At 48.6% G+C, this 17,447-nt stretch overlaps 1 protein-coding gene across 5 annotated transcripts in view; it reads right to left on the bottom strand.

Moving 5' to 3' along the window:
- impdh1a (IMP (inosine 5'-monophosphate) dehydrogenase 1a) overlaps positions 1-17,447 on the bottom strand; it is a 90,915-nt gene that overhangs the window by 11,925 nt on the left and 61,543 nt on the right. For all 5 annotated transcript variants that reach the window (XM_072471203.1, XM_072471204.1, XM_072471202.1 and 2 more), the window contains exons 3-10: positions 14,995-15,043; positions 14,322-14,423; positions 4,129-4,203; positions 3,411-3,617; positions 3,149-3,236; positions 2,712-2,911; positions 2,241-2,331; positions 1,652-1,747 (exon numbers count right to left, since the gene is read on the bottom strand). In XM_072471203.1, the coding sequence (XP_072327304.1) occupies positions 1,652-1,747; positions 2,241-2,331; positions 2,712-2,911; positions 3,149-3,236; positions 3,411-3,617; positions 4,129-4,203; positions 14,322-14,423; positions 14,995-15,043 (908 nt within the window). The remainder of the gene's footprint in view (positions 1-1,651; positions 1,748-2,240; positions 2,332-2,711; positions 2,912-3,148; positions 3,237-3,410; positions 3,618-4,128; positions 4,204-14,321; positions 14,424-14,994; positions 15,044-17,447) is intronic.

The raw sequence follows: 17,447 nt of genomic DNA, 5'->3' as shown, positions 1-17,447 counted from the left end.
CTCGGTCTGGGTGGGGTGGTCAGGGTGCTCGAGGTCTCGGTGTGGGTGGGATGGTCAGAGTGCTCGGTGTGGGTGGGATGGTCAGGGTGCTCGAGGTCTCGGTGTGGGTGGGGTAGTCAGGGTGCTCGGTGTGGATGGGGTGGTCAGGGTGCTCGAGGTCTCGGTGTGGGTGGGATGGTCAGAGTGCTCGGTGTGGGTGGGATGGTCAGGATGCTCGAGGTCTCGGTGTGGGTGGGGCGGTCAGGGGTCTCGGTGTGGGTGGGGTGGTCAGGGTGCTCGGTGTGGATTGGCTGATCAGGGTGCTCGGGTCTTGGTGTGGGTGGGCTGGTCAGGGTGCTCGGGTCTCGGTGTGGGTGGGATGGTCAGGGTGCTCGGTGTGGGTGGGATGGTCAGGGTGCTCGAGGTCTCGGTGTGGGTGGGGCTGTCAGGGTGCTCGGTGTGGGTGGGATGGTCAGGGTGCTCGGTGTGGGTGGGGTGGTCAGGGTGCTCGAGGTCTCGGTGTGGGTGGGGCGGTCAGGATGCTCGGTCTGGGTGGGGCGGTCAGGGTGCTCGGTGTGCATTGGCGGTCAGGGTGCTCGGTGTGGGTGGGGCGGTCAGGGTGCTCAGTGTGGGTGGGGTGCTCGGGGCCTCGGTGTGGGTGGGGTGGTCAGGGTGCTCGGGGCCTCGGTGTGGGTGGGGTGGTCAGGGTGCTTGGGTCTCTGTGTGGGTGGGATGGTCAGGATGTTCGAGGTCTCGGTGTGGGTGGGGCGGTCAGGATGCTCGGTCTGGGTGGGGCGGTCAGGGTGCTCGGTGTGCATTGGCGGTCAGGGTGCTCGGTGTCGGTGGGGCGGTCAGGGTGCTCAGTGTGGGTGGGGTGCTCGGGGCCTCGGTGTGGGTGGGGTGGTCAGGGTGCTCAGGTCTCGGTGTGGGTGGGATGGTCAGGGTGCTCGGTGTGGGTGGGATGGTCAGGGTGCTCGGGGCCTCGGTGTGGATAGTAGTATCAGGGTGCTCAGAATTTCTCTCCACCCTCCCAGATTTATACTCCATGGAATATTCTACTGGTTAAAATGCTAAATCAGAGTAAGCACCGGATGTCATACTGACAAGCATTGACTGGTAGAGAAGTCCACTTTGGTTTTTTGCGAATTCGAATCTCCAGTATATAAATAATTGGCGAGCTGATACAAGGGGCTGAATGATTGCTTCCTGTTCCTGTATCACATTTTTTCCACCTCCCAAATTAGTTATCCTGATCTGAATTCAGAATGGTTTTGTGCTGTGACCTGGGAGCTATAGGGGCTAGATCCAGGAGTGAGGTCAGTTCATCTTTTTAAAAAAAATAAATTTAGAGTACCCAATAAGGGGCAATTTATTGTGGCCAATCCACCTAACCTGCGCATCTTTTGGGTTGTAGGGGTGAGACCCACACAGACACAGGAAGAATGAGCAAACTCCACAGGGACAGTGACCCGGGGCAGGAATCGAACCCAGGTCCTCGGCACTCTGAGGCAGCAGTGCTAACCATTGTGCCACCGTGCATCCCTAGGTGATGTCATTTCATGGTGAAACCTTACATCAAGTATTGACATATTCATCTCATCTAGCTTGCATTTGGATCTAACATGCTCCACATATTTTTATCGCCTGGTTTAACTCCTAAGCCTGGACCCACCTTCCTGAGTGATGCAGATCGAGCCACAGCCCATCCCAACCCGTAGAGCATCCACTCCCGCATCAATCAGATTCTTGGCTTGTGCTGCTGTCACCACTGTGAAAGGAGAGGATTAGAATCAATAATCAAAATAGAATGGAATCCATTCCCTAGGATTCCTCATGTGGAGGACGCAGTTGTCTTTTTGTGCAGAAACGACTAGGTGCTTCCAAATAGGCAAGGGACACGAGTGATTAAGAATATGTCATTTTGCTTGTGTGAGCACGAAAAGAGATTCAGACCAACCCCATTTGGCCACAACCGTTGATGCATTTTCCTTCAAAATGGACTTAACCTAACCATTTAATCACCGCTAACAGCATACGTCCACCCTACCATATCATAAGCTCTTACCCACCCATTTATACAGTCCAAATAAAATTTCCATTAGTGCAATGGAGTATCAACCTGGATTGTGCGCTCCAATCCTCAAGTGTGGCTCAAACCGACAACTGACGGTGAAACTTAAACTATCTGAGCAAAGCTTATGAGGGAGAGGGATGAGAGGCTCGAAAAGGGTAAGATACGGCCAATATTTATCTCCACTTACCATTCCCACCAACCACCTGCAACTCAGGATATTTTTGCTTAATGTAACGGATCATATTAATCTGGAAGACGGAGTTTCCCTGGGATGAATCCTGGAATCGATGGAACAAAAGGCAGATTACAAAACCTCTCTAGTCAATCATTCTCCCTCTGCCCTCTTTCTTCAAACAGTTCAACTTGTACCCACCTGAAAGGAAAGATAGGATCTCATTTTTAACATTTTCAACTGAATGCCAGCACTTCTGGCAGTGCAGCACTTCCTCAAAATTGCGTGTGGATTGGGGGGGGGGGGGGGTTGGATTTGAATTTCAGACCTTCTGAACCAGATGCCAATTTGAAATGCACTGAGTCAAAGTGCCATTGTCAATGGGACTGGATATGAATGGAGGCTGGTCTCAAGGTGGAGTCACTGCCAATCGCTGAGCCAATGCTATCAAAATCTCACTTCCCCAAATTCCTGATTGATTCTTACCAACACAACAGCATCCACCCCAGCCTGCATCAGGAGGTCCAGCCGGTATTTATCATCATCCCGTGTTCCGATAGCTGCGCCACACAGCAGCTGTTTACGCGAGTCTTTTGAGGCCAGTGGGTAATCGCGATTCTTCTTTAAGTCCGTCCGTGCAATGATGGAGATCAGCTCATCCATGTCATTAACGATTGGCAGCTTCCCTGAATAGAAAGACAGAATATCAAACAAGCCAAAGACAGGTTGAATGTCCGCTGGTACAGCTGGGGCATCAGCATCAGTAGGTTGGACTGGTCACTTAAGAGTCATTGAGGACAATACGGGTCACTCACACAATTCACATTTCCCCTTGTCTGCCACCCCCCAATTCCAAATGGGACGCCATTGCCACACCATAGTTCATGGTCTAGCCCTGCACCATGTTATCATGGTGCCGGTACCTTTCTTGCTGCGCTGTAGAATTTCATTGGCTTCCTTGAGGGTTACACCAGCTGGAGCAACAACTAGGTCTTCCCGCTTCGTCATCACCTGAACAAGGAAAGACCAAGAGTCAGCACATTCCCCGCACAGATAGACACCACACAGTCTTTACCCATAGCATTAACCATGTATTGTACACAAGGAATAATTATCCCTTTAATCCTGACAACATTGCTCCTCAATAGCAATCTTATATTGTAATATCAAGAGTACTTGTTATACCTCGTTCAAGGCCGTGTCGTAATCCTTCTCCGACAAGAAGTCGATATCCCGCGAGGTGACAATCCCCATCAATTTGCTTCCCATCTTTCCTGTTTCTGTGACTGGAATTCCTGAGAAGCCGTGCCGTAATTTGGCTTCGAAGACGTCCCCAACTGTGTGGTGGAGGCTCATGACTACCGGGTCGGTAATGAAGCCCTGCTCAAACTTCTGCAAGAGACAAGATGCATAAGCATGAATCACACGCAGGCTGGGGATGGGCTTTCTCACCTGAGCACGTAGCAATGTGAGAGACGGAAGCTGGATGCGGGCGAGGCCGAGGGAGGAATGGGCGAGGCTGGGAGTGGGGTGGGCTAGGCAGAGAAGCATGTTCTAGAATACAAATGGTGATTTTTCCATGTGATGCAATGCAATGCAGCATTTATTCAGCACTTTTAGATGTGGGGGGGTGGGGGTGGGAGAGGTGTACCAGCCTCGATTCAAACTCAGATGCAAGAGTGTTGGCCACTGAGCGGGATGAAAGTTTTTTCAAACTGTGTAGATGATGTACAGCAGCCTTGATTCAGCGTAAGCAATGCAATACGAGAGGTGCAAAATAAATTGCAAAAAATTCCTAATTAAATAAAATGTAATAAATATTTTGCAATGTTCTGCAATTAATTTCAGTTCTACTAAATCGCAAACCAGTTACAACAAATGAAAGCACGCGTGTGGAGCCCACCTTAACTTTGCGGACCTCATTGGCTTGAAACTCCGGGGTGCAGTTGTGGTGAATGAATCCAATTCCACCCATTAGCTAGAGCTAGAGAGAGAAAGACGAAGTAAAAACGTCACCACATCACATTTCCTATTCAAGTTATCAAAAGTCATGCAACCCTAGAATGAGGCAACCTGTATTTGCTTGCACCTAGGCTTAGCACCAAAGAGATATCAGCGCAGGGAGCAGCGCACAGAGCAGCACACCCAATACAGCATGAGTTAGACAAAGTGCAGTTCCCTCTACACGGTCTCAAAAACTCCATGGGCGGAATTCTCTGCCGTCGGGATTCTCCAGTTTGCAAGCAGCCCGGGGGTTTCACAACGGCGTGGGGCTGCCCCACAATGGGAAACCCCATTGACCGGCGAAACGGAGAATCCCGCCGGCGTGCCGCACCAGGAATCTGGTGTGACAGGACGGAGAAACCCGCCCCATATTTATGTATTACACCCCATGGGCTGCATCCATCTCTTCCTGCACCAACCTTTCTTTCAGCATGGCTGCCCAGTACAAATTACAACCCAACTATTTGGAAGAAGGGATCATGGAGGCTTCCGCCACTTGGCAGGAAGAACAGAAAAGCAGTAAATATTTGGATGGGGAGGAACTGCAGAACTCTGCAGTTCAGGAGATCTAGGTGTCCTGGTACACAAATCACAAAATGTTGGTACACAGGTCAAGCAAGTTATTAGGGAGGCAAATGGAATGTGGGCATTTATTGCAAAAGAAATAGGAATATAAAAATAGGGAAGTTATTCTACAGTTGTGCAGGGAGTTTGAGAGACATCTGGAGTACGGTGTACAGTTTAGGCCTCCTTACTTAAAGAATCTAATTACATTAGAAGCAGTAGGTTCACTCGACTGATTTTTGGAAAGAAAGGTTGAGCAGAGTTGTGCTTATACCCAAAGAAGTTTCAAAGAATGGGAGGTATTGAAACAATCCTGAGGGGACTGGACAGAGTGGATATTCAGAGGATATCTCCCTTTGTGGGAGAGACTAGAACCAGGCTCACTGTTTAAAAATAAGGAGACTCCCCTTTAAGATTGAGAGCAGGAGAATTTGTTTTCCCTGAGGGTCAAAGAACAAAGGTCATTCGTCTTTTCCCCAGTGGAGGCTTCCCCACTGACTTCACTCTCCTTACACCCGATGTAAAACCGAGGCTGAACTGGATTATAACTCTAGCCCCAAATGGAGACTACCCTCAATCAGGTGCACTCCTTCAACAAACACCCTCCCCCCCCCCCCCCCCCCCCCCCACCTGAGTTCAAGGCATCCACTTCACACAGACACTTATTTGGGGTCTGAGAAAGTTTCCCCAAGGGAGAAGACTTAATTATTACCTTTTTCTGGATAGCCTGTTAAATAACTTGTTGGCCAATATTACAGGGGTCTCTCTTCAAAAACTGTATCGTCCCGCTTTCAAAAAATACAAGGGAGGCGAGTTCTTATACTGCATGCAGATGACTACATGAGACGTTATAATTTACTAATTTATTTATAAGTTTATTACAGAACTATATAACATGCAATACACTTGAAGTGGATAAGTGCATCGCAACATTAATGACTATACAAGGTAAGAAATATAGCCTTGGTTCTAATTCAGAATCCAATAAAACTTAAAAAATACAATGCTACAGCTAATATCAGTTAAAAATACCATTAACAGTCAATGTAGGTTACCCGAATCCCTGACTGAATCAGTTGTTGGGCAGATGGACACAAAGTTGTCTGCTTTGTAATATCTAACCCCTCGACAACCAAAGAAACTTTGAGGGGGGTTTCTCAGTACCCGTCTACAATATCTTTAATTTTCTGAAAAGAAACTGGAACATTTATACCCTTCTAAACCAGATTACATAATTCTTTAGCAGCAATGGGTGTTGTCTCTTTCATGAAACTCCTGCTTCAGATTTTTCCTCATCATTCATTATTGTTTAATGGTTTTATTGTACACATGTTGTGAGTCTGATATCTGCTCATCATGTTCTTAAAAAAGTCTAAAATCTTTCCTGTTACCTTCAATTGTTTCTATTTTTCCATAATAGTGACTTTAAACTTTTAATAGTGCTTCCACTTACTACGGTCTGTTTTTCTAATTTGCAGGAAGTTATCGTCCTTTGATTATGTCGAATTTGCTGAGTTAAGTTCCCAAGAGTGTGTTCTTAATAGATAAGGAGAGATAATACCATCGTAAATGCTCCTAAAGTTGCTTTGAAAATGAATTTTAGAGCTTATCTTTACCTTATCCAAAGTTCCTTCCCTTGATGCGAAGAGAACTTGAAAGGTACTGGTGTTACCTAATGCATGGCACAGACTATGTCTGTTTAACATCTGTTAGAACCAAAGCTCGTGAGCTAGTGCTGCCCATATGTACAGGTTTTAAGGTTTGGATAAAAATGACTTTCCACGAATATCATAGAAATCAGTGCAGAAGGAGGCCATTCGGGCCATCGAGTCTGCACTTGCCCTTGGAAAAAGGACCCTACTTATGCCCTATTCCCGTAACCCAGTAACCCCACCCAACCGTTTTGGACACAAAGGGCAATTTAGCATGGCCAATTCATCTAACCTGCACATCTCTTGACTGTGGGAGGAAACCGGAGCATCCGGAGGAAACCCAAGCAGACACGGGGCGAACGAGTAGACTCCGCACAGAGTGACCCAAGCTGGGAATTGAACCTGGGACCCCGGAGCTGTGAAGCAAAAGTGCTGACCACTGTGCTACCATGCCACCCACAATATGTGTCCACTTTCTCAATTTTATAGTATAATGTCCGAAATACATATGAATTCTACCTATTTATTTGTCCATTTCCTTCACAAGGCAACATTTCTTGAAGCATTTTCAAAGAAATACGAGTTGCCAATTTGAGGGCACGATGCTCAATTCGCTGATGGGCACGGGAGCCTTCCCGACCCCCTGGAGCTAGATGGGGCTCATCGGGTCCTGGCAAGGAGACCCAAGGCCAACGAGCCGCCAGAGGCTGTAGTGGTGAGGTTTCACCGCTTTATGGATAGAGAGTGTGTCTTGAGATAGGCCAAGAAAGAGCGGAGCAGCAGGTGGGAAAAGACGGAGATCCGAATCTACCAGGACTGGAGTGCGGAGGTGGCTAAGAAGAGGGCTGGTTTTAACCGGGCTAAGGCAGTTCTCCATCGGAAAGGGGTGAAGTTCGGGATGCTGCAGCCAGCGCGATTGTGGGTCACGTTCCAAGATCGGCACCACTATTTTGAGACGCCTGATGAGGCATGGAACTTTTTCCAGTCTGAAAAGTTGGACTCAAACAGAGGGTTTGTCGTGGGGGGGGGGTGTTTACTGCGTTTGGGGAATGTTCTTTTGGTGCTGGGTGGGGATGGGTGAATGGATTTGAGTTGGGGGCTGTGGGAGAGTGTGTTGGAGGGGCAGGGCCCCACGGAGGAAGAGGGGAGGTGGAGGCCCGGGGATGGGGTGTTGGGGTAAGGCCGCAAAAAAGGAGCTGCGCCAGAGGGGGCGGGGCAGGCTCGGGCGGAAAGCGTGGCCTTTTTCACTCGTTAGGGAAGGATGGGGGCGGGGCCGGGGGAAGGGCGGTGCGGGAGAGGAGCGCACACTGATTGCCAAGGTGTGGGGGGATTCTCACACTGGGTCGATGGAATGACGGGAGGCGCCGGGGTCAGCTGACTTACGGGAGTGTCATGGGGGAGCAAAATGGCTAGATGAGGATCTAGCGGGGGGGGAGGAAACTGGGTTGCTGCTGCATTGGCCAAAGGGGAGTTGGAAGTAGGAGAGGTAGTCGGGGCGGGGGTCCACCGCCTGGGGGACTGGAGGGTGCGGGAGGCGCGGGCACATGGCTGGCCTAGAAAAGGAGATGGCTAGTCGGCGGGGGGGGGGGGGGGGGGGTAGCCCCCGATCCGGCTGATAACTTGGAATGTGAGGGGCCTGAACGGTCCGGTCAAGGGGGCCCGGGTGTTCGCGCACTTAAAGGGACTGAAGGCAGACGTGGCTATGCTTCAGGAGACGCATCTGAAGGTGGCAGATCAGGTTAGGCTGAGAAAGGGAGGGGTAGGGCAGGTCTTTCATTCAGGGCTGGATGCGAAGAACAGAGGGGTTGCAATACTGGTGGGGAAGCGGGTGTCGTTCGAGGCACTGAATATTGTAGGTCGATATATGATGGTGAGTGGTAGGTTGCAGGGGGTGCGGGTGGTACTGGTGAACGTATATGCCCCGATTTGGGATGATGCCAGATTTATGAAACCCATGCTGGGTCGGATTCCGGATCTGGAGGTAGGAAGCTTGATAATCGGGGGGGGGGGGGGGCGACGGACGGCTTCAACACGGTGCTGGACCCTGCACTGGACCGTTCTAGGTCCAGGACGGGTAAGAGGTCGGCTGCGGTCAAGGTGCTCAGGGGGTTTATGGACCAGATGGTGGGAGTGGATCCATGGAGGTTTGCCAGGCCGCTGGCCAGAGAATTTTCCTTCTTTTCCCACGTCCATAGAGCCTACTCCCAGATAGATTTTTTCATCTTGAGTAGGGCGCTAATCCCAAAAGTGGAGGGAACGGAATATTCGGCCATAGCCATCTCGGACCACGCCCCGCATTGGGTGGAGCTGGAGTTGGGGAGGAGAGGGACCAGCGCCCGCTGTGGCGCCTCGATGTGGGACTGTTGGCGGATGAGGGGGTGTGCGGGCGGGTGCGGGGGTGTATTGAAAGATACTTGGAGGCCAACGACAACAGGGAGGTGCAGGTGAGGGTAGTCTGGGAGGCGTTGAAGGCGGTGGTCAGGGGAGAGCTAATCTCCATTAGGGCCCACAGGGAGAAGAGAGAGAGGTTGGTGGGGGAGATTTTAAGGGTGGACAGGAGTTATGCAGAGGCCCCCGAGGCGGGGCTACTTAGGGAGCGACGGAACCTCCAGACGGAATTCGACCTGATGACCACGGAGGAAGCAGAGGCACAGTGGAGGAAAGCGCAAGGAGCGGCGTATGAGTATGGGGAGAAGGCGAGTCGGATGCTGGCACATCAGCTTCGTAAGAGGCAGAGAGGGAGATTGGTGGAGTTAGGGATAGAGGGGGGAAATACGGTGCGGAGTGCGGTGAGAATAAACACGGTATTTAGGGACTTCTATGGGGATCTGTACAGGTCTGAGCCCCCAGCGGGGAGGAGGGGATGCGACGATTCCTAGATCAGCTGTGGTTCCCGAGGGTGGAGGAGGAGCAGGTGGCTGGTTTGGGGGTGCAGATTGGGCTGAAGGAGCTGGTTAAAGGATTGGGGAGCATGCAGGCGGGGAACGCCCCGGGGCCGGATGGGTTCCCGGTTGAATTTTACAGGAAATACGTGGACCTGCTGGGCCCGTTGCTAGTGAGGACTTTTAATAAGGCGAGGGAGGAAGGGACCTTGCCCCGACAATGTCCAGGGCGCTGATTTCTTTGATCTTGAAGCGGGACAAGGAAACATTGCAATGTGGGTCGTATAGACCGATCTCGCTCCTCAATGTTGCCGCTAAGTTGCTGGCGAAGGTGCTGGCTACGAGAATTGAGGACTGCGTCCCGGGGGTGATTCATGAGGACCAGACGGGATTTGTGAAGGGTAGGCAGCTGAATACTAATGTGCGGAGGCTCCTCAATGTGATTATGATGCCCTCGGTGGAGGGAGAAGCTGAGGTAGTGGCAGCTATGGATGCAGAGAAGACCTGTGATCGGGTGGAGTGGGAGTATCTTTGGGAAGTGTTGCGGAGGTTTGGGTTCGGGGAGGGGTTCATCAGTTGGGTCAAGCTGCTATATAGAGCCCCTGTGGCGAGTGTGGCTACGAACCGGCGGAGGTCGGAGTACTTTCGGCTGTACCGGGGGACGAGGCAGGGGTGTCCCTTATCCCCTTGTTGTTTGCACTGGCAATTGAGCCGCTGGCCATGGCACTGAGGGAGTCCAGGAAATGGAGGGGATTGGTTCGGGGGGGGGGGGGGGGGGGGGGGGGAGAGGAACACCAGGTGTCGTTGTATGCCAATAGCCTGTTGTTGTATGTTGCGGATCCAGTGGAGGGGATGGCGGAGGTCATGCGGATCCTTAGGGAGTTTGGGGACTTTTCAGGGTATAAACTCAACGTAGGGAAGAGTGAGCTCTTTGTGGTGCATTCAGGGGACCAGGGAAGGGGGATAGACGAGCTACCGCTGAAGAGGGCGGAAAGGAGCTTTCGGTACCTGGGGATCCAAGTAGCTAACCCTAACCCTGCACAAGCTCAATTTGACGCGGTTGGTGGAGATGGAGGAGGATTTTAAAAGATGGGATGTGCTGCCACTCTCATTAGCGGGTAGGTTGCAGTCGATCAAAATGACGGTCCTTCCGAGGTTTCTCTGTGCGTTCCAGTGCCTTCCCATTTTGATCCCCAAGGCCTTTTTCAAACGGGTAAGCAGGAGCATCATGGGATTTGTGTGGGCGAATAAGACCCCGAGGGTGAAGAGGGTGTTTCTGGAGCATAGCAGGGATAGGGGGGGGCTGGCGCTGCCGAATCTATGTGGCTATTATTGGGCAGCCAATGTGGCGATGATCCGTAAGTAGGTAATGGAGGGAGAGGGGGGGCGGCATGGAAGGGGCTAGAGATGGCGTCCTGTGTGGGCACGAGCCTGAGGGCGCAGGTGACGGCACCATTGGCACTCTTGTCGACAAGGTACACCACGAGTCCGGTGGTGGCGGCAACGTTGAAGATCTGGGGGGCAGTGGAGGCGACGCAGGGGCGCGGTGGGAGCCTCGGTTTGGTCCCCGATTCGGGAGAATCATCGGTTCGTCCCAGGAAGGATGGATGGGGGGTTTCGGAGCTGGCATCGGGCAGGGATTAGAAGAATGGGGGGCCTGTTTATCAATGGGACGTTTGCGAGCCTTGGGGCGCTGGAGGAGAAATTTGGGCTACCCCCGGGAAACGCTTTCAGGCACATGCAAGTGAGGGCGTTTGTGAGGCGGCAGGTGAGGGAATTCCCGCTGCTTCCAGCACGTAGGATTCAGGACCGGGTGATTTTGGGTGTATGGGTTGGAGAAGGCAAGGTTTCGACGATTTACCAGGAGCTGCAGGAAGAAGAGGAGGCCTCGGTGGAGGAGTTAAAGGGCAAGTGGGAAGAGGAGCTTGGGGAGGAGATAGATGAGGGTCTGTGGGCTGATGCCGAGTAGGGTTAATTCTTCCTCCTCTTGCACCAGTCTCAGCCTAATACAGTTTAAAGTTGCTCCCAGAGCGCATATGACAGGGGCGAGGTTGAGTAGGTTTTTTGGGGTGGACGACAGATGTGGGAGGTGCTTGGGGAGTCCAGCAAATCACGTCCATATGTTCTGGTCGTGTCCGGCGCTGGATGGGTTTTGGAGGGGTTTTGCGAGGACTATGTCCAAGGTGGTGAACGCCCGGGTCAAGCCGAGCTGGGGATTAGCATTATTTGGGTATCGGACGAGCCGGGAGTGCAGGAGGTGAAAGAGGCCGGTATTCTGGCCTTTGCGTCCCTGGTAGCCCGGCGGAAGATTTTGTTACTGTGGAAAGATGCAAAGCCCCCTAGTGTGGAAGCATGGATCAATGACATGGCAGGGTTCATCAAGCTGGAGAGGATAAAGTTTGCCTTGCGAGGGTCTGTGCAGGGGTTCTTCAGGCGGTGGCAACCGTTGCTAGACTATCTCGTGGAGCGCAAGGAGGTGGTCAGCAGCAGCAGCCCAGGGCCGGGGGGGGGGGGGTTCCCTATTTGAGTTTTCTACTGTTATATGGGGGGTTATTGTATTTGGGGGAAATCCAATGTATAATTTCTGCTTGTGTTGTTTGGGGGGGGGGGGGGGGGGGGTTAGTTAAAAATTTGTTGAGAAATTTGAATAAATATATTTTCCCAAAAAAAACAATTGTCAAAACCTGTATCAAATCTTGGCTAAACCATACTTAGGGAGTAGTGTGCATAGTTATCATCTTCACATTACAAAACAATGTCACAAGCCTGGAGAAGGTGCAGAAAAGATTTATGATATCTAAACAAAGAGGTCATAACTTATCAGAAAAGACTGAACAGGCTGGAAATCTTTATGAAACGATTTGATAGCATAATTGCAGAAAAATGTTCCCAATTGAGTGGGAGACCCAAACTCAAGGACATAAATATGAAGATAGTTACTAATATTTTCAATAGGAAATTCTGGAGAAACTGTTTCAGCCAAAAACATTGTTAGAATGTGGACCTTGCTACCACACATATTGGCTGAAGTATCACAAGACACATTTAAGTAGAAGCTGGGACAGCACGAGGGAGAAAGGAATAGATTGTTAATAGAGTTCGATGAAGAGGGATAGCTGGAGACATGTGTGGAACATGAAGACTGGTATAAACCAGTTGGACTGAATTGAGTGTTTCTGTGCTGCAAATTCTATATATATATATCTGGTCTAAAAAGTTAGAAGTGTACGTCGAGTTAGAACATTTCTCAAACATTCCAGGTAGATACCAGACAATGAAAGACACGTGGCAGTTTCTTTGTTGCTAGCTCCAAGTGCAGCACATTTCCAAGAAAGATGTTCCGAAACAGTGAATGGATCACAAGTGAGCCTTAGCATACATTATCATAGAATCATAAAGTAATAAAGCACAGTAGACCACAGAAGGAAGTCATCTGGCCCATTCTGTCTTTGGTAGTACTGAAGCAGTCCATGCAGCAACTCCTGAATAATATTCAGACTTGCGCTATGTGACACACAAGGACCAACAAGAGAATATAATCCCTTTTACCATGGACAATTCAGCCCATTGAGTCTGCTCCGCCATCCAATGAGATCAAGAATGATCTGATATAATAATCCTCAACTCCACCTTCCCGCCTTATTCCCATTACCCTTTATTCTCTTTAAAAATCTGTCTGTCTCGGCCTTGAACATACTTAACATCCCAGCCGCCACAGCTTCCGGCAATAAACAATTTCACGGATCCACCACCTGAAAGAAGAAATTCCTCCTCATCTCTGTCTTAAATGAGCGACCCTTACACTGAGATTATGTCCTCTGGTCCTAGGCTCTCCCACAAGGGGAAACATCCTCTCGGCATCTACCCTGTCAAGCCTCCCTGAGAATCCTATGTCTCAATAAGGTCAGCATTCATTCTTCTGAATTCCAATGAGTACAGGCCCAACCTACTTACCTTTCTTCATAAAAAAATCCCCCCCCACACCCAGGATCAACCTAGTGAACCTTCTCTTGACTGTCTCCAATGCCAGCATCTTTCCTGAGATAAGAGGACCAAAACTGTTCACAGTATTCCAACTGCATTACCATCACTGAATCTCCCAACAGCCTGGGGCCACCATTGATCTGACCAGCAGTATATGTATTGTGGCTACAAGAGCAGGTCAGTGGCTGGCCATAATGAAAAAAATTCCCAACTCCCCAATATATGTCCACAATCTACAAGCACAAGTCAGGAGTGCAATGGAATACTCTCCCCTTGCCTGGATGAGTGCAGCTCCAATAACACTCAAGATACTTGACCCCATTCTGCTTGATTGGCACTTCTTCCACCATTTTAAACATTTATTCCCGCCAGCAAAGGCACAGAATGGCAGCAGCATGTACCACCTACAAGATGCAATGCAGCAAGTTGCCACAGCTCCTTTGATAGCACCTTCCAAACCGGAGATCTAGAAGGACGAGGGCAACAAGTGCTCCGTAACACCAAAACCAACAATTCATCCCATGAATAAATTTAAAAACTGTTTGAAGTTATCCAATCAATCTAACTTCTCTGCTCTTTTCTCCATAATCTTGTAAATCTCGCTCTTCACACATTTATCCAACTCTCTTTTGAATGTTATATTAAATCTGTTTTCACTACCCTTTCAGGCAGTTCATGACAACGTGCTGCTAAATAACACGACTGCACAATGTTTCCTTGGATTTGTTTATTGTCATGTGTACCGAGGTACAGTGAAAAGTATTTTTCTGCGAGCAGCTCAAACAGATCATTAAGTACATGAAAAGAAAAGAAAAGGAAAATACATAATAGGGCAACACAAGGTACACAATATAAATACATAGACACCGGCATCGGGTGAAGCATAGAGGAGTGTAGTATTCCCATGTTCTTTTGTCAATCATCTTAAATCTGTTGTCTAGTACAAATACAGCTCACTTATAGAATCCGCACGGCAAAAAAGAACACCGGCTGGTTTTCTTGACACTCACCCCCATTGCAATTGCCATGCTAGACTCTGTCACTGTGTCCATGGGAGAGGAGACGAGAGGAGTTTTCAGAGTGATTTTCTTGGTAAGAGCGGAGGTCAGATCCTGGTGGGGCAGGGGGAAATTGAAATGCTTCTCGTGAGACACAACTCAAAAATCAGTAGAGACACACACACATAAGTTGGACATAAACCCAACTTGCCCTGATCTTTCAGTGCAAGGACCTTGCCAAAAATTAAAAACCTTGCTCCCCTACCTTTCTAGTTGGAAAGCAGTGCCCTAAAATGCAGAATGGTCCCAGCAGTAGAGGGAGTAGGAAGATCACCAGATTTATTCGACAACACCCCAGTGTGCACTTTGGGAACCCCCTGCACCCATATTTCAGGTAAATAGAGTGCGATACTACAGGAGGAAAGTAACTGGAGGGGGCCCCGAAAGTGATGGGGATTTAGGGAGATGTAGTTATAAAGAGTGAGAGAGACATAACAGAGACAGATTGTACAAGAGAAGGCTAAGAAGACAGAGGGAACGATGGCGGAACGTGCGCACAAAGGAAAGGCTGTGTCGGTTTCCCGTAGTCTAGTTTGAAGATTGAGGACAGTGCTGACCTAAAATAATTCAATGACCACTCCTGCTCTCCATGCCGGTCTGGAAATGTACGATTTTCATAACTCACCACTTCATCAGCAGCGAAGTCAATGAAACCAGGAAGAATCAGGAAGTCACTGAATGGAGAAAATGGGGAGAAAAAAAAGGATAAATTACCGGATTACACCAGTCAGACATTACCAGTAGGGAGGGTTACAGAGACAGCCTGGATTAGCAGTTAGCACCTGGTTCCAATCCCACACAGGTATAATTCCCCCTTCCAGAAGACACTGACTCCTTGCTGGGATAAGTATGATTCAACTGGCCCAGCCACCATCTACTACCCCTGCCCGATGACCATTTCTCTTCCGTGACTCTCAGGCAGTGAATGTTGTTGGGCTATTCAACTGTGTGGGGCAGCACAGGAATGCACCATTCCCTTCTTTCTCAATACCAGCACACAACGTGCTTTCCAGCAGGAGTCAGAGTGATCATGGGGAGGAACTCAGGCGGAGACTTTTACCCAGAGGCTAAAATTACATTTAGCCCCCTCCATCTGACTGAATTTCTGCTCACAGTACAGAAGACAAGAGATTGACTCTGAATTTTCTTAGTCTGTACGTCGTCCACCAGAATGGGGTTGAAGCTGGATGGTGGTGGGGGAGGGGGGGGGGGGGGGGGGAGAAGGGGAGAGAAAAGAGCAAGGAAGAAAGAAAGAATGGGGTACTAGCTGTTTGCAGGTGTTAATGATGAAAACTTGTATTTAAACAATGCCATCATAAAGCAACCCAAAGTGCTTAACATGAGCCTCAGACAAAATTTGGCATTACGCCACATAAGAAAATAGGACAAGTGACAAATAACTTGATCAAAGAGGCAGGTTTTAACCAAGAGGTGAGAGAGATGGAAAGGGTTTAGGGAGGGAATTCTAGGATTTTGGATCTTGGCAGCTGAAGACATGGCTGCAGGTGGTGAAGAAATGAAAATTGGCGATGTGCAAAGAGGCCAGAATTGGAAATTGCAGGTATTTGAGGTTTGTCAGGTTGGAGGAGGTTACATGCAGAGTTAAGGAGCAGGAAAGCTGTGGAGGTATTTGGATACAAGGCAGAAAAATGTTAAACTGAAGTGTTGCCAAACCTGGAGCTAGCATAGGTCAGCTTCACATGAAGATGCTTGACAGAACAAAGTAACATGGAGATCATAAAGAAATGGTAGTTTGAGACTGCTGGCTGGGTCTGATCTGACCCAAATAAGGCTTTAGTCACTGAGACACCCTGCATTTTGTCATTCCAAGCACAAACTTGCCACAATAAGATGGCTATGGGTTTGAGCCCTACTCCCAAGCTTCAAGCAGGTAAATCGGAGGCAATGCCCCAGTGTGATACGGAGGGAGCACAAATTTCTTGCAGATGCCAACTTCTCTCACAGGTGGATGCTGAAAGATCCCATCCCACAATAGGATGGAATTCCCCTGGTGTCCAACATTTATCACTTGATCCAAGAAAGAGATGAACCATTCCTTTGTATGATCGCATGTGGGATCTCACTATGTGCAAAACAGATGTCCTTTTGCATATGGAACATTGGGACTGTTCAGCTCAAGGCTAAATTGCTGGCTTTGAAAGCAGACTAAGGCAGGCCAGCAGCACGGTTCGATTCCCGTAACAGCCTCCCCGAACAGACGCCGGAATGTGGCAACTAGGGGCTTTTCACAGTAACTTCATTTGAAGGCTACTTGTGACAATAAGCGATTTTCATTTCATTTCATTTCACTAAGCAAGGCATTTGGAACAAGGGAATCCAGAGTTGTTAGTGCTTCTTTAACAACTTATTTGCGGCTCCCAACCTTTTCCAGCTGGTCATCTTCATGAAAAAAGCGTCCAATATTAAGTCAAGAAAATTACAAATCAAAGAATCAGATGCCAACACAATTTTCCTGATCAAATTGTTCATCTGCTAATCAAAAATTTAATTTCTACACTGTCAGGCTTCACTTGTCGAAGCACCGTGTTTTATTGAGGATAAAAGTTTAATTATGCTGCAGTTTATGATTTCAAATGATTATTTTAACGAAAAACATCACACTAACTAAACTTGTTTGAATGATACAGCTACACCATGATCATATATAATGCCTATGGTGCAAGGAACAGGCTTTATGGTTGTGACCATTATTGTTTCTAATATAGCTGAGATGATAAATTATTCTCAATGTGATATTAGAAACTAATTTTTTTAAATCATGAGAATTAATTTGAAAATTACTTTACTAACAAATTATAGTTTAAAAAAATCAATTTATTACAAGATCCATTATAAAAACGCAGATTAAAAAGCATTTTTTCAGTTTTATATGCAAGTTAGTTCAAGCACATGATTTTTTACACCATAAATAAAAGCATAATATCCCTAGATTTTGAATGAACATTTTTTCCCTTAGCTACAGTTATGCCTTTATTTGATTCTTTAATTTTTTTCCAGCTTGGACATCATAATAGTTTTTGTTTTAGGCACTCGTTCTAAAAAGAAGTCCCGATCGCT

The sequence above is a fragment of the Scyliorhinus torazame genome, chromosome 13 (assembly GCF_047496885.1).
Source record: "Scyliorhinus torazame isolate Kashiwa2021f chromosome 13, sScyTor2.1, whole genome shotgun sequence".
Taxonomy (NCBI): domain Eukaryota; kingdom Metazoa; phylum Chordata; class Chondrichthyes; order Carcharhiniformes; family Scyliorhinidae; genus Scyliorhinus; species Scyliorhinus torazame.
Note: the sequence above shows the minus strand (reverse complement) of the source record. Positions and strands in the feature narration are given on the sequence as shown.